Here is a 15,236-nt window from a genome sequence, read left to right as displayed (position 1 = left end):
CAAGGGCACCAACGTTGTTATTGTCAAGGAACTCGTCATATGCGGTAGAGTTGAAGTCGGTGGCATGTTGAAGAATCTAACGTCGGGGCAATCATGGAGTTGAGTCAGTCATGAGAGCGGAGACGGACTCGCCATACCTCGACCCATGACTTTGAGCACACTGTTTGTGTCACACACGATCGATCGGTGTACTCTACAAACAAATGAGTGTTGCACGAGCCGTGCCTCCACGCTCTTCACCATACTGCGCCAACACTGACAAGTGCTGAAGTGATGAGGCCGACTACCTGCCGTAGTCTTAGATATCACGTCCATCTTGAGAAGAGTTCCAGAATGTAGGAATCGAACATTGCAGCGGAGATGAAGAAAGGAGAATTCGAGGCTTGTGTTTGGCGTCTCACTCCCATATGTACGTTTCCGCGGGAACCACAAACTTTGACATAACTCGATGGCGACATCAGAGCCCCTCCACCGGATCGCGAACAGCACCTATTATTAGTTGACTAACGCTTGCCTCATTCAATGAGAGCCTGCCAGTAACAAAAAGGATACTAGGACGATAATCAAGCATGAGCGTAGAATGCTGTAAGCACCTTGTGAAGCATTAAAGTTTTTATTAGGCATCGAGACTATACCAAGCCCAGCAAAATCTTAGCATCAAGCCCGATCTCTGGTTGCACCTACCTCCCATCATCATCACTTTTTCCCATGACAATGTCGAGAGCTTTCCTGCTCAGTGCCACATTGTGCTCCAGAGCATTCAACTTAGCCATTGCCGAGATCAGATTCGGGTCTTGGGTTTCAACCCGAATCTTTTCCTTCACCTTCACCTCTTGCTTGCGGTATGTGAATACTTTCTCCGCTTCATCATGTGCTGGCGCATGAGAGACGCCGAGAGCACCTGCGATAGCTTTGCGAATGCCGAAAATGCTTCCATCGTCACCAGTCCATGGCTCTAATGTGCGGATCTCAAGAATTATAGCAGCATCTTGGAGGTACAAATGGACAGAGACTTCGGGCGGCAGCGGAGGGTCAAATATCTGTACAATAAGGATCAGTCAAATGCACGAGCCGCGTAAGAGGAGAGGCTGTGTGCTCCCGTGGACTGACCTTCTCATCCGCTGGATGATCCCACCATTGAGGTCGCACCTCTGAGCTCCCTTTCAAGGCCTGGCGAGCGTCCTCAATATTGTCATACAGCAACTGGAGCTGGCCCGAGATGTAGTTTGCGTTTTTCGCGTCGCCGGCCCACGTAGTCACGTCGACGACATCGAGACAAGAATTTATGTGAGTCCGCGCGGCAGTCAGCTGTTCAATGACCAGGGTGGATGCTTGTGGTTGTTGCGAAATGGTCAGCGGGTAGCTGGTCGCACCGCGCGGAGGAGGCAGACTAGGGAGGCGCAGCTTGATGTCCTGCAGGGCTCAGCCGTCGAAGTTTGCGCAAGCCAGCGGCAAGGCGGGGAAAACACGTACGCCCTTCACTATACGCGTACCCACACGCGTCACGAAGCCCTTCAGGCTTTCAGACCTCACGGTAGACACGACCAAGGTGGATCCATGCTCGGTCGGAGCTAGCAAGGCGGCGCACTCCTCGAGGCCGGCTTTGAGGGATTTGAGGGTGGTGCGCAGCGACGACAGCAGCCACTCTAGCTCGCGAGCCTAAGGCAGCAGGCGATTAGCAAGATCACGGGAGACTGTGCGCCAAAGCGGGGGAGCAGCAGTACCAGAGCGGCGTCCTCTTCACGGGCGAGCTCATCCGTGGGGATCGGCGGCCAGACCGTGGTAGCCATGGGGGGCACGGACGGTGCAGCGAGTGGCAGACGCAGGGTCAAAGAGCTTCAAAGGACGTGGGGAAGATTCGGGAAGCCGTGGTTGAGAGGTCGGTGTAGCTCGACGCAGGTGATGTGGCTTGTTGGCTAGGGTGCGATCGGCGCGTGCTGGTCGGATCGCACCGACTGATCTGCGGCAGGCATGTGCATCGCCGTGACAGCAGCGCAGGGTTCAGGCACGCGGCGCCCGGCTTTTGTCCTGCAACCAGCCCTGCTGCCCGCTGCTGCGTGCTTTTCGCTGCGCATCGAAGAATGAGACCTGCAGCCGGTTGCGAGAAGACGAGGCGAGACAGAGAATCAATAGTCGCGCAGCTGACCGCCACGGCCGATCGCAGCGGAGACGGTCCACCATTTGCGCGTTCAGGGCTCAGGAGAGCGCACCTGCGCGAGGCGCTGGGCTGCGCTTGGCCGGCGCGAGTTCGCTCGGAAGCGGCGTGGCGGTGACGTAGAGCATGACCTCACGCCGAACTTCCGGCCTGCTCAAAAACCTACGTACTCCACACCTGCCCGGCAGTTTAAACACAATCTGTTTCATCTTGCAGCTCCTGGTATGCGCAGCTCTGCAATTCGCCCAACGCACGTTGCTAACCCTGCATTCCAGCAGTGAGCATCCTCCACGCGCGGACCCTTGCGCCCCACACTCGCCCGCCAGCCTCCCCGCACCCACCGCCAAGATGGCAGCCCGTAAGTTTGCCGCCCGTGAACAGCTGTCAGGCAGATCCTGACTCTCCTCCAAAGGCCCGCTCCTCAGCCTCTCCGCCTTGATTCTTCTGGCTGGTGGCATCGTTTTCCAATTTCTAGTTATCCTATCTGGAGGCGTTAGCGGCACCCCGGAGAACCAAGTTTATTTCCTGGAAGCTTCAACGGACGGAGTGTCTCCGGGTACCAGGAACCCGTCAAGATGGACGTTTTGGTCCATATGCGGCAAGGACAGCAACGGCCACAACGCCAACTGCGGCGCTGTTGTCCCTGCCCTGCCCTTTGATCCGCCTCGCAACTTTGGCACCGAGACTGGTGTTCCCGACCAATTCATCGGGTACGTGTGGAATCGCCGTTCAACCCAGAGCAAATAGCTGCTAACACTTCCCCGAAGGACCCACCACTACTACTATCTCTCGCGCTTCATGTTTGCCTTCTACCTGATCGCCGTCTTCTTCGCTGCCATTGCTCTCTTCACCGGCCTGCTTGCACTTTGCAGCAGACTCGGCGGCTATCTGTCTGGTTTCAACACCTTCATCGCGCTGTTCTTCCAGACCATCACCGCAGCTTTGATGACGTAAGTCCTGTCACCCGACATGCCAATATTTTTCCCTTTACCTCGGCTAACCTACCATTGATCTACTAGCGCTTGGACTGTGCAGGGCCGCGATGCCTTCAAGAGTAACAACCAATCCGCCCACCTGGGCGTCAAGGCCTATGCGTTCACGTGGTGTGCCATGGCTTGCTTCCTAATCTCAACCGTCCTATTCTGCATGAGCGGCGCTCACCGCAAGGATAGCGTCTACACCAAGCGCAGCTTCTTCGGCCGCAAGAGTAGCACGCGCTCACGTGGTAGCTTCATTGATGCCGAAAGCCAGCGCCGCGTTAAGGACGAATACTCTTAAACCAGCCCTCAAACACCTAAATACCCGACGATCATTGAGTCGACTTTCTGCGATAACGGCGAGGGACGGAAGATGAATGATACCACGACTACAATGCTTTGAGGCCGGAGTCGACCCAGACTGTGATGATGTACAGACATGTGGGGGTGATGATTTAGCGATAATGAGCGTTGATCGTTCATTAGCATGCTTTGAGATTTAATGATATTCGTACAGCTGCGTTGGATACCAATATGAACACGCTCGTTATGTATCTTTAATAGAATTTTACAAAGGATGAAGTCTTCGTTTTATACCATGCTCATGCATAAGTGCTGGATCCCTGCATTGCAAGCCAATGAAAGCCTCAAAGCATCATTGGGTAGCTTTGAGGCTTTCAACATACTTTAGTGGGATTGCGATCGCAGTCGAGATGCTTCGAAGTTTATTAGTAACCAATCTCAGTGATCAATACCTCCCTGCGTGCACCGACGATTGCAACACGGCCAGAATTTTGGATGCCGAAGCAGCTCCTACATCGGCAACATCGGCACCCAATAAACGGTCCTGGATTGCCAACGTTGCCGCCGTTCACGAGACGTCGGGAGATCCCATCGTTCAGAGTCTCCGCGGCTTCAACAACCGCGCAGACGATGCTGCTTCGCGTCGTCTTATCTTCCAGTAGAGCATCAGAACGCGTTATCTCCCCGCTGTCACCGGAGACGCTGGTTTCGAGCAGCTTGGCCCTCGACTTTTCCGCGGGCAGCTTCTCTGAGCTATGCCGAAAACGGGAAGGCCGGCGTATCGATAAGAACTTTTTGCGATTGCGCCATCGGCCATTCGCTGGAATTTCTTCAAAGGCCGCTGCGCGCCTGGTGACCCATAGTTAAATGACTGCGCCTCCGATTACTCTCCGTGTCTGCCAGCTGCTTTAATTGCTTGGACTCGCTCTTCGTTGGATTCGGGGATTGTTGTCTCTTCCTGAGCCGTGGCATTGTGCATCCTGAATTGAAGCGCTCCCGCCGCCCCGCCGCCCCTCATGGCTCCCGCATTACTCACGGCTGTCGACTCGACGGATCACGTCCACCTTATTGTCGGATCCAACCCACTCGCGGGTGCCCGCTGCACGCGCGCTCTCGAGGTCGGCGCCAAACCAGTCCTCATTGCACCTGCAGATGCAAGCATACACTATGGTCTCATGAAGCGCATCGATGACGGCGAAGTCGCATGGGTGAAGCGCGACTTTGAGGACAATGACTTGACAACATTGGGCAGAGAAGAGGTTGATCGCGTCGTGGATGCTGTCTTCGTGACGCTGGGTGGCAAAACCGCTCTGAGTACGTCTTGTGCAAACGGTTGGAGTCTCATGGGCCAGATGCTGACTGCTACTCGACAGGTACACATATCTCCACACTGTGCCGACGCTTGAGAATCCCCATCAACGTTGCCGATGCGCCGAATCTTTGTACCTTCACGCTCCTCTCCACGCATACGGATGGCCCGCTACAAATCGGTGTGACAACGTCCGGCAAGGGCTGCAAACTGTCGGCTCGGATCCGTCGAGAAATCGCGGCTTCTCTGCCTTTGGATCTCGGCCAGGCAGTTGAGAGGCTTGGTGTCATGCGGAGGAGGATTTGGGAGGAGGATCACGCCGCAGAGCTGTCCATGGATCTTGAGGCTGAAGATGACGATGCAGGCCAGAGCGCAAACTTCAACAAACTAGTGACACCGGAGGATGCGGAGGCCGCGCGCGGTCGGCGAATGCGCTGGCTGGCGCAGATCTGCGAGTACTGGCCCCTTCGCCGGTTAGCAGGAATCACAGACGAGGATGTGGAAGGAGTATTGCGCAGCTACTCAAACTCTGAGAGCTCTGGTCTCAGCCCGAGAGCGGTGGACCGGCGTCGTAGGAGAGGACGTATTATCCTCGCCGGCTCTGGGCCCGGAAACCCGGACCTCCTCACGCGCGCAACCCACAAAGCAATTCTCTCCGCCGACCTCATTCTAGCCGACAAGCTCGTTCCTGAGCCCGTCCTTGCCCTCGTCCCGCGCCGCACAACCGTCTTCATCGCCCGCAAGTTCCCCGGAAACGCCGACAAGGCACAAGAAGAGCTGCTCCAGATGGGTCTTGAGGGTCTGCAGGCGGGCAAGACTGTCGTGCGTCTCAAGCAGGGCGATCCTTACATCTACGGCCGCGGTGCTGAGGAGTACGACTTCTTCCGCGCTCATGGCCACATTCCGATTGTACTGCCCGGTATCACCTCCGCCCTCAGCGCCCCTCTCTTCGCAGCCATCCCTCCCACCCACCGCAGCGTTGCCGACCAAGTCCTCATCTGCACCGGCACTGGCAGGAAGGGAGCGGCGCCTGACCCGCCCGCGTACGTGCCGACCAGGACCGTTGTATTTTTGATGGCATTGCACAGGTTGTCCGCGCTTATTGACAGCTTGGTGCTGGACGACGCGAAGAAGTGGCCGAAGGAGACGCCTTGTGCGGTACTCGAGCGTGCGAGTTGTCCCGATCAGCGTGTTATCAGGACGACATTGGAGTACGTGTGCACTGCGGTCGAGGAAGAGGGTAGCAGGCCGCCGGGTCTGCTGGTCGTGGGTCCGGCATGCGAAGTTCTGTGGAAGGGAGGCCAGAAGTGGGTTGTCGAGGATGGCTTTAAGGGGTTCGAGGAGTTGAGCGTGGAAGGCGACTTGGAGATGCTGAAGGAAGCTGAAGCTGTGGTTGCTTGAGAGCAATTCTTTTGGAAAGCGAAACGCAATACTCTGCATCGATGGCGTAATTGGGGGATTCCTGGTCTGGGGCAATTTAATGCAAGGAAAACGCATAGTACGGCGAATATGGGTGGCTAAAAAGATTCAACATGACTGCGACGACTGGACGCACAGACATAAGCATCAATTCAACTTTCATTGTACAGACACATGACATCCAAACCTACCTAATGAGCTGCTGCCGTAGTGGCCTCCGGGATCGGCGGCGGCTCTCAGGCCGAAAGCGGTAAGGCAGCCGTCTCAAGTCCGGGGAAGAGCTTATCGGCTCCTTATCGCGTCGGGGGAGCTGCGGACTGACTGCACATCACCTGTTAGCTGCTTGTGCACCAGCAACGGGCCTGCAGTTACTCTCGCCTTCTAACGACGCCATCCATGCACAAAGTCACGAAGCACCACTGACATCTCCATACCCACGCCATCTCGCCATGGCACCACCTCCTCCTACGCCCTCTTCCGCTGCCGCGGCGGGAGCTCCACCGCCTCAAAGCACAACAGCCTCGTCTCCTCCCCCTTCCACCACCACTCAACGCGCCCGCACCCGCACGCTGTCCAACGCCACCATGACGCCCAGTACCAAACGCACCAGCACCACCGGTGGCGGCGGCGGTGCTACACCGCAACTGTCGACGCCAAAGGTGCACTACACGGTGCTGGTGCGGCTGCCGTTCGCGCGGGGCGACTTTGTGGACCCGGCGCAGGTCGAGTGGGACGCGATGAAGGACCAGGCGCTGTGGAAGATCATCAGCCGGCCGATGAGCGGCGGTGGTGGCCCGGGGAGCGAGCGGCGCGAGATCAACTGGCAGGAGCTGGCGACGCGGTTCGAGGTCGGGCAGGGGTTCATTCTGCAGCAGGCGGCCTGGCTGTACGAACGGCACCTGCAGCATGTGAGGGCGCAGATGAGGAAGGTTGGTGGTGGAGCTGCTGCTGCCGCCGGTGCGGGGACTGCAGGCAGCGGGAGCGGGAATGTGGGGGGCGTGCCGATGAAGAGAGGGGGAAGTAATGGTGGCGCTGGTGGCGCCTCTGCGGCGCAGAGAACCGTGAGCGCGTTGTCGATCAGGTCGAGGGACAGTCCGGTGCCGGGAAGGCCGGCGGTTGGGTCACCAGTAGTGGGAGGTAGGCAGCTTATGTTTCTTTTCTCAGTTCACGGAGGAAGGCTGACGGCTGGCGTGCAGGTCAACTCTCGCGTACACCTTCGACTACGACTATCACTCAGAGTCGTCTTCAGCTACAGCCTCAGAGCCCTCGGCAGCCGCTACGCAGCTCGTTCCGCTCGTCTTTTCCGCCTGCGCCACGTAGGGCTTCTCCGACGCTTGAGCCGACGGCTGAAGCAAGCCGTAACCAAAGCAGGACCGTGAGCCCGACTTCCATGCAGATGTCCCAGTCCGAGTCCGAATCTTCATCTAGTGATGATGACAAGGACAACCCGATTCGCCGCAGCCAATTGTTCAAGCGTCCGCCACGCTTCATGTCCCGCCCATCCAAGCCTGGTCTTCCCCGTCTAGACGACGTGGATATCGAGTATGACGATACCATAGACTATGGTAACCGTGCCGGCGATGAGCGCTCTGAAGGTGATGATGACGATGATGACGACGACGAATTCCTTCCCTTCGCGGTACCTACTCGCCGCCGCACCGCTCCCAACACCAGACAGCCCCAGCATCAAGGTGCTCATGCCGGCCCGCGACGTTCCCACACGCACCATCACCAACAGCGGCCCGTAGAACATGTGTCTAACCGTCACGCCACCGCGGACTCTCCCCGCGCCTCCCGCCCGCCTATGTCCGCCGTAGCTGCAGGCAAACAGCCCGTCCGTGCGGCGACCATGGACTCGTCCTTTACCTCCGCCAGCGACGCGCGCAGTACAGACGGCGACGATGGCACTGGCGGAAACAGGCAGCGAGCCGGAAGCGGTTCTCCAGCCATCCAAGGCGCCTTCGCAGGCCGCAGGCAGAAACGCCGCGCCGGCACCGTCACCGCCCCGTACTCGCCTTCTGGCGGGCCGGCCACCGGCGCGTTGAGCCCACGGCATAGGGCGGAATTGGCGCGGCTGAGTCCGGGCATGAAGAGGGAGGGGAGTGAAGGGACACCTAGCATGGGAAGCAGCTTCAGCGATCTAGACGGCAAGTGCACATTTGTGAAAGACATTCTTGGTAGATGATTGCTAACTTGGGGCATTTACAGATGCGAGCGTTACGCAGAGTGCTCTGGAGGAGCAGTTGCTCAGCCACATGCAGCATCAGGGTGGGCTTAGCAAGATGAGTACGATTAGCCAGGCGTTGAGGAGTAGGTATCTTCCTTGATACGATGCGCATCATCTCTCACCTCCGTCAATTCGGATTGAATAAGGCAAATTGTAGGGTGTGGTAGGGTATGATAGAATTTTAGATCGGCAGGTAGCAATGGAGTTCTTTGGAGCTAATATCTCAGAAGATGGTATTGTATTAATATACGCAGGAGTAACACAAATTGACTGTAAGTTCAGTACGTAAGCTCACAACCGGATAGCCTCGAAATTTCGACTGAGAGAATGGTGTGTCTGGTATCACAGATAGGCACATTCACGGGCAGCTGAAGCGTCGATGTGGACGTCAATATTCAACAAGACCGCGGTCGACGCGGCCTTACTATATCGACACTATGCCTTGCGTAGCATGCATTGTCAGAGAAGCATGTCATGGGCGAAAATAATTGCAACAAGTGGAAGATGATATTGAACAGCACGGTCAAGTAGTTTGAATTTTTGCCGCCGGTATGCCTTTCAAGCCCGGATTTCCTCCATCATGCATTTCTCATTTCGGACGGCCCAGAAGCAGGCGGACAGGTCGAGAGTCGTCCTCAATTTCCAGATAATCGTGCTTGTAAAAAAGCCCCCGTTCGGCCGGTAAGCCACCTTCGCCCTGCTTCTCCTAGCGCTGCTGCTGCTGCTGGTCCTCTCGGTCAAGGTGGTTGAGGTGCGCCAGCACCACCTCTCCCGCAACAGTCTCCTGGGAGCGGCGGAGCCAGCCGAAAAAGCAGCACAAACAGAGCGCGAAGCCCACGATGCCAAAGCAGATACCGATGATGATGCCGGCTTCCTTCGTCATGGTTGCTGTTGTTGTTGGTGGTTGTGGCGGTGTTGAAGTTGTTCTGTGCTGCGGTTATACTACCCTCCATATAATATAAAAAGTTTCAACAACTTACTCAGTGTTTGAAGGTCTCTAAGAAAAGTTTTATGTTTTTTGTGTGTCAGAGTTTGTTTGTCGGTGTTAGGAAGAGGAATGGAATCCGTGGACTCTACAGATGCTCAAGTAGTTAAGGTGACGACAATGCTTATTCACATTCTATTGTCCAAGAAAACATGTTTCACCCCAGCTCTAACACAATACAATACTATTAATGCAACTAGGCACTACAATAACACACAATAGTTACACGCAAATTGCTTGAGAACCATGAGATTCGTAGAAACTCTTCAGTGCGGGAGTACTCAGGATACGAATGGGATCCGCCGTCACGAGCTTCCAAGCAGCTACAAACATAAATTTTCACTCACTACGAATGGATTTAGCGTGCAGGCGTGCTTTCAATAGGCAGCGCCCATTTTTACGTCCGCTGTTCAAGATCACATCTACCAAATCATGATCCCAATCCATTACCTCTTATATACTCAAATTAGCCGACCAGCTCTATCTAGACGAAGCGCAGCCACTAAACGCCCACTTCGCCGGAATGCGTATAATCAACTGGGTTTTTTGTCACCCACTTACATGCATTCCATAAACCCGCTTGATGAGAAAATAAAAAAAAATGAAAAGAAAGAAGAGAAAAACCCAATACCAGTCCCTGAGGATTATCACTGGCATTGTTTTCAGTTACAGCATCTCATCAAGCGGGAAAGAAAATGATGTTGAACTCTCGCAACCCACACGAATTGGTTTCTGGATGCCCCGCAAATCTTCTTAATTATCCCTTCTCCAAGCACAGCTAGTAGTATATTTAAAGAGGTGCATGTGATATACCACAAGCGTGGACGCAGCCTCACCAACCGAAATCATGGCGGAGGTATTAAATACCACATTGCAAGCAGCGGCATGGGTATCACAGGTCAAGTCAACGCTTCCAAACCTGATAGGCCCGGCATTCAGCTGCTGATGCTGGTTGCTGCAGAAGCAGGCTGCAGGGTAGTTAAGGTTGGTGCAGGTGAATAATGATACTACTAGGCGTGTGCACCTGACAGATGCATGTCCTACTAGGGTAAATTCAGCTTGCAGCAGCTATTGCCGCATGCTCGGACATCTCTGCACATGTTTAGTTTTTTCTGTTCAACGTTGCAGATCCGCAGCGCGGCTGCTTGACTGCTTGATTGACCTTAGTGGATGGACGCATTTGCATGACACGAATACATTGGCTTGCAGCAGATAAATGCCATCAACGTCCCCTGCTGGAATCGATATCAGGGTATGGGAATCCAGTAACAAAACAAATCTTTGACGACCCAGTCATTCACAGGAATATCCCAAAGTGATCACAAGAAAGAGCGAAATATTCATTGAGGATGGGCAAGTCAGGCTAGAAGGCATATTTTGCGCATATGTCGGTTTTTGTAGTTGCAGATGTTATCAAGTGCTTTAAATAGTCGGAAGTAGACGACGAGCTTAATGCAGACAATCCGGCGGTAATCGGCGCGACCCGGTGGTTTTAGCGGTTGAGATCGTGGTCTGAATGTAGCTGGGCTTCGTTTCGAGGACCGAGGGTTTGCGAAGTGGTAAATCCATTGGGATTGAGACCCAGATGTCGATCTACGGCCCCTAGATTTAAGTAACATATCTTGGGGTAAAAAAAAGACACTTTTGAAGTCCAGGTATAGGCGCGGGTGAGCGGTTCCATTGGGCAATGTACTCGATGTTTTTTGCTCTCATCAAAGAACACGAGGAAGGAAATGGACATGAAATCCTTCCTTCATTCAATCCAGGAATGCATGATTGCCTCTTTTGCCCCTGCAAGGAAAAGACTCCGATTCGTGTAGTGGTATACCCACATGTCCCACGCCTTTTTGGAAGAAATTTCACCACCGTCCCCGCATAGTCCCGTCTACGACTTGATCATCATTTACGCCGAGGCCCTCTCCTTGCGCTTGGCGACACCCTGCTGGAAGTTGTTGCTGGCGCGGCGAGGGACGGTCTTCAGGTACCTCATGCGGCCAGAACCGGTGGTGTGCCTCCTCTTGGCCTTCTCGCCCCAGTTGTCTGCAGTAAATCCTGTGTCAGCCGTGGTCCGTTTGCTAGGGTAACCCCGATCAAGGAAAACGGGGGACGTCGTCCAAGGGATCTCGGATCTTCATCGCGGGGTGAACGTACAGCTGCGGGTCTTAGCAGCGGGGTAGCCGCAGGAGGCGCAGGTGTGCTTCTGAACGTGGAGGGAACGGCGACCTGTAGGGCTGGCGCATTAGTATTTCGTCCTTGGCTCTCGCCCGCTCTTGCGTCCTTCGCCGAGCCGTTTCCGGGTGGTTGTACTGACCGCAACGCCTGCAGAGGGTGTGCGTCTTGTTGTGGCGCTTGCCGAAGCTGGAGGTACCCTTCGCTGTAGTGGTCGTCAGTCTCTGTCGTCGTCGAGGGAAAGTCGCGCGGTCGCTGTCGCTGTCGGGAACGTACTCATCTTGAATTAAGGACTGCAGAAGAGCAATGTCAGTATGATAAAAACTGGCAGCAGGTCGGAGCAGGTCGGGCTCACCGTTGGCGTCGATTGTCGTAGCTTCGAGGTGGTGTCGTCGGTGGTGTCGTCCCGTCGGGTCGCGCAGGCGGTTTGGCCGTTGTTCGAATTTCCGCTTAGCGAGTGTGTGCTGCACGTGACCCTATCTTATCGCTAGCGCCCACGCTCCTTCCTCAGCACCACACCAACACGCTCGGCTTACAAGCACCGAGGGAACCCCTCCAATTGTGGCCTCAGTCTGAGAAAAGTTCATCGGCAGAAGAAAGGAAATGAATCTCGTTCTCTGATCCCCTCGTCTCAAGACACGACTTATTGCGCCACTGGATTTCTCACTCGTTGCCTTTAATATTTACTTAGCCGAAACTGCTTTTACATTCCAATACTTCCTTGTTACTACTGTCGTAATCCTCTGGCCCATGGCATGCGCTACGTGCCCTTCAATCGTCCCCACTCAGCGCGGATATCAATGTGGCCATCATCGTCGACAACTTTCCCTCTGTCCCACTCACGGCCTTCGCCCTTCTTCCGCCAGCGAACATCCTCCTCAGTCTTCTCTCCTCCCTTCTCCCATTTCTTTACTTCCTCATCCGTGAAGCCAGCCGCCTTCAGTCTTTCCGCGCCCTGCTGTTTCCATCGCTGCCGATCACGCAGAGCTTCAAGCGCCATGTCCCAGTCATCCTCCTCCGAACCCGGCTGCACGTCCTGCGAGGGATCGTAGTCGGCCGCAAAATGGGCATCCATCGCAGTAGACGCTCTCATGGCTCCGCGACCGCGCACACGAACTTTTGGTTCAGGAGGCGGAGGCATTGGGCCGACAATCGCCTCCAGCGGATCGGAGTCCGAAGCTGCTAACTTTGCACTGCGCGACGGCCTTTCCTTGAGCTTGGGTTTGCTTGTCTGATGCTTCCTGTCCGTAGAGCTATCCCTCGACCTCTCCTTCGATCTCGATGGCGATCCGCGCCTCCGGTGCTTGTGACGGCGTTCCTCCTCTTCGGATGCGCTCCCGGATCGTGTCTCCCGCCGAGACCTGTGCCGTCTGTCCCTACTGCCTGATCGACTCCTGCGCCTGTGCCGATGTCGCCGCTCAGACCTGCGGTCATCCTTAATGTCGTCATCCGTCGCGCTCCGATCGCGATGTCTACGACTCCTGTGCGAATGTCGTGATCTGCGGTATTCCCGATCTTCTTCACTATCGTATGAGCGACGACTGCGCTTCCTCTTATCCCTGTCATCATCTCGATCTGTTGATTGTTCGCGCCTCGAGCGATGTGGCCGGCGGGAGCTGCGCTCTTCGTCTCGTCGGCGGTGTCCTCTGTCCGACTCGTCGTCGCTATCTTCTGTACGCCTCCGCTTGGAAGACCGGGACATGACATCGCCGTTGCCTCGGTCTACCTCACGCGACTTGTGTGGTCGCTCGTTGCTCCCTTGGCCACCTTCACGAAGGGCCTTGAGTCTTGCTCGTGATTCTTCTGCCTCTTTTGCAAGGAGGGCTGCATTGTGGTTGTCTGTATCGCGTAGAATGTTTCGGAGGAACCGCGTATTTGGCTTCGGTGCCTGGCCAGTAGGTCTGCAAGGGAGTCAGTTCGCTGTTTGCAGGGAAAATGTTTCGCGTTGCTCACCTCTTGGGCAGGTAGGCCTGAAGCCCTACGGAGGCGTAGCGTGCGGAGCTCGCCTTCGCATCTTTCTTCAACAACTCCGCCACATAGTTGTCGGAGAGCTCGTCCGTAGGCATTGCTAGGAGAAACTCTCACGATATCGCGGCGCGTCACCTGAAAGCACGCAGGGTGGGGAAAAGGTACCAACGAGCGCACAGGGAGTCGAGCCAGTGACGTGAGGAGGCGGACCATAATCTTATCAGCCCCGAAGAGTAACCGAGCATGCCGCCGCCATTGATTCCCCGCGGTCGCTGTTGCATTGTTTACATGCAACAAACCTTTCCGCGCCGCAGAGCAACATGTCCGCCGACCACGCCGAGGCCATTGAGCGCCTGAAGTCGCTTCAGAAATCCCAGGACATCAAAATTATCGAACTCAGCAACGATGTCCGCCCACAGCCAGCTAAAAATGGCGACAAGCGTAATTCCGCTGCCTCTGAGATGTCCGCAGACGACGCGACGCCAGCCAGTCTGCAAGCTGATCTAGTCCACTACAAGGTATAAATCAATCTCCTCAAAGAATGCGCTCGTAACTGCAGCTGACGTCCCATGTAGGAGCTGTTTTCGAAATTGCGCTTTAGCTACGTCGAGCAAGTCACCAAGGAGAAATACCTCACAGCGATAACTGTAGACCCGCCGCAATTCGTCGAGCCGAGCGAAAACGTTGAGCTCGAGAGAGAACTCGTCGAAGTCAAGGCATCTCTTAAGGCACAAAAAGTCGAGGTAGCGGAGATACTGGCCGAGTTGGAGCGCCGGGGGCGCGACTTAAGCAAGCGTAGGTGTTCCTAGCATGCGAATTGCACTCAACGACCGGCGAAGATCTGACCAAGGAGCATAGGCTACGAGTCAATCCAGCTCCGCACCGCCCAGCTCGAGGCGCTTCCCACAGATATAGCCAATCTGGAGTCTACCATCGCAGAGCTGCAGGGGACTCAGGCGCCGCATCCGACAAACCCATCGCTATCGCTACCGCTCCCGGAGACAATGTCTGTTCTAGCCGCCAAGGAGGCCGAGCTTGCAGCGCTTGACAAGCAGTTGTCCAGTCTTGAATCAACCGTACCGCGCAAGACCAGAGAACTGGAGAGACTGGAGGCAGAACTGAAGCCGTTGGAGGAAAAGAAGCGCAACACGGTTCAGGCCGCGAGGGAAGCACAGAGAAGGAGGGAGGCTGGCCAGGCAGGCATGGGAGACGATTTGGAAGAGCGTGGGCGCTGGTTGACTGCGGTCGAGCAAGGATTAAAGGGCATGCTCGAGGTGGAACATTGAGCTGGATTTTGACGGTTCTGTTATGCCTGGCGTTTTCGGAAGGGTAAGGCAATGATACCATGGGCGGCTGTACGGAAATTGAATTTGCTGTTCGATGCTGGTCTCCAATGGTGCGACGGCAGGAGAAAGTGATATGACGCGGCCTGTGAAACTACCACGACTGGAAGCTGCGGCTGAACAGTCATGGTTGTGGAGGCAGAGATATCACGAGGAGGCCCTGATTGGCCTATGGCGGAAAGCATTCCGGTTCACCCCGCGTCCGGTGTCGGGAGCCAGGGCGATTATCGGTTACCCACCCGCGCGTCGTCCTTCATGCAGGGTTGGAGAGCCCCCAGATTTAACAGAGACCCGCGTAAATCGCACATCGGAAGCTTAGCCGGCTTACGATCAGCACCTTGTTGACTGGCTGCTGACGTCGCGAGCCGATTGCATTATACC

At 55.5% G+C, this 15,236-nt stretch overlaps 7 protein-coding genes across 7 annotated transcripts; 4 read left to right on the top strand and 3 right to left on the bottom strand.

Annotated features, from left to right (window-relative positions):
- Positions 1-616: 616 nt before the first annotated feature.
- Positions 617-1,790, bottom strand: LTHEOB_9541 (37s ribosomal protein; the record flags this gene model as incomplete). The annotated part of the gene is made up of 5 exons (XM_035519140.1): positions 617-629; positions 685-1,040; positions 1,111-1,413; positions 1,474-1,659; positions 1,725-1,790. The coding sequence occupies 5 exons, from the start codon at positions 1,788-1,790 to the stop codon at positions 617-619; spliced, it is 924 nt and encodes a 307-aa protein (XP_035368768.1).
- A 713-nt stretch (positions 1,791-2,503) lies between these two features.
- Positions 2,504-3,433, top strand: LTHEOB_9540 (Cortical patch protein; the record flags this gene model as incomplete). The annotated part of the gene is made up of 4 exons (XM_035519139.1): positions 2,504-2,513; positions 2,568-2,865; positions 2,923-3,105; positions 3,175-3,433. 4 exons carry the CDS (start codon positions 2,504-2,506, stop codon positions 3,431-3,433), a joined length of 750 nt encoding a protein of 249 aa, XP_035368767.1.
- Positions 3,434-4,451: 1,018 nt separating this feature from the next.
- On the top strand, positions 4,452-6,145 carry LTHEOB_9539 (Siroheme synthase; the record flags this gene model as incomplete). The annotated part of the gene is made up of 2 exons (XM_035519137.1): positions 4,452-4,749; positions 4,809-6,145. 2 exons carry the CDS (start codon positions 4,452-4,454, stop codon positions 6,143-6,145), a joined length of 1,635 nt encoding a protein of 544 aa, XP_035368766.1.
- A 467-nt stretch (positions 6,146-6,612) lies between these two features.
- LTHEOB_9538 (Siroheme synthase) lies at positions 6,613-8,348 on the top strand (the record flags this gene model as incomplete). Its single annotated transcript, XM_035519136.1, has 4 exons — positions 6,613-7,120; positions 7,219-7,300; positions 7,360-7,479; positions 7,535-8,348. 4 exons carry the CDS (start codon positions 6,613-6,615, stop codon positions 8,346-8,348), a joined length of 1,524 nt encoding a protein of 507 aa, XP_035368765.1.
- A 2,930-nt stretch (positions 8,349-11,278) lies between these two features.
- Positions 11,279-11,824, bottom strand: LTHEOB_9537 (60s ribosomal protein l37; the record flags this gene model as incomplete). Its single annotated transcript, XM_035519135.1, has 4 exons — positions 11,279-11,415; positions 11,527-11,598; positions 11,687-11,749; positions 11,821-11,824. 4 exons carry the CDS (start codon positions 11,822-11,824, stop codon positions 11,279-11,281), a joined length of 276 nt encoding a protein of 91 aa, XP_035368764.1.
- A 480-nt stretch (positions 11,825-12,304) lies between these two features.
- Positions 12,305-13,610, bottom strand: LTHEOB_9536 (Ribosomal protein L37e; the record flags this gene model as incomplete). Its single annotated transcript, XM_035519134.1, has 2 exons — positions 12,305-13,445; positions 13,498-13,610. 2 exons carry the CDS (start codon positions 13,608-13,610, stop codon positions 12,305-12,307), a joined length of 1,254 nt encoding a protein of 417 aa, XP_035368763.1.
- Positions 13,611-13,832: 222 nt separating this feature from the next.
- LTHEOB_9535 (60s ribosomal protein l37 protein) lies at positions 13,833-14,798 on the top strand (the record flags this gene model as incomplete). Its single annotated transcript, XM_035519133.1, has 3 exons — positions 13,833-14,030; positions 14,088-14,307; positions 14,371-14,798. The coding sequence occupies 3 exons, from the start codon at positions 13,833-13,835 to the stop codon at positions 14,796-14,798; spliced, it is 846 nt and encodes a 281-aa protein (XP_035368762.1).
- Between the last annotated feature and the right edge of the window lie 438 nt (positions 14,799-15,236).

The sequence above is a fragment of the Lasiodiplodia theobromae genome (assembly GCF_012971845.1).
Source record: "Lasiodiplodia theobromae strain AM2As chromosome Unknown scaffold_32, whole genome shotgun sequence".
In the NCBI taxonomy this organism is placed as follows: Eukaryota; Fungi; Ascomycota; class Dothideomycetes; order Botryosphaeriales; family Botryosphaeriaceae; genus Lasiodiplodia; species Lasiodiplodia theobromae.
Note: the sequence above shows the minus strand (reverse complement) of the source record. Positions and strands in the feature narration are given on the sequence as shown.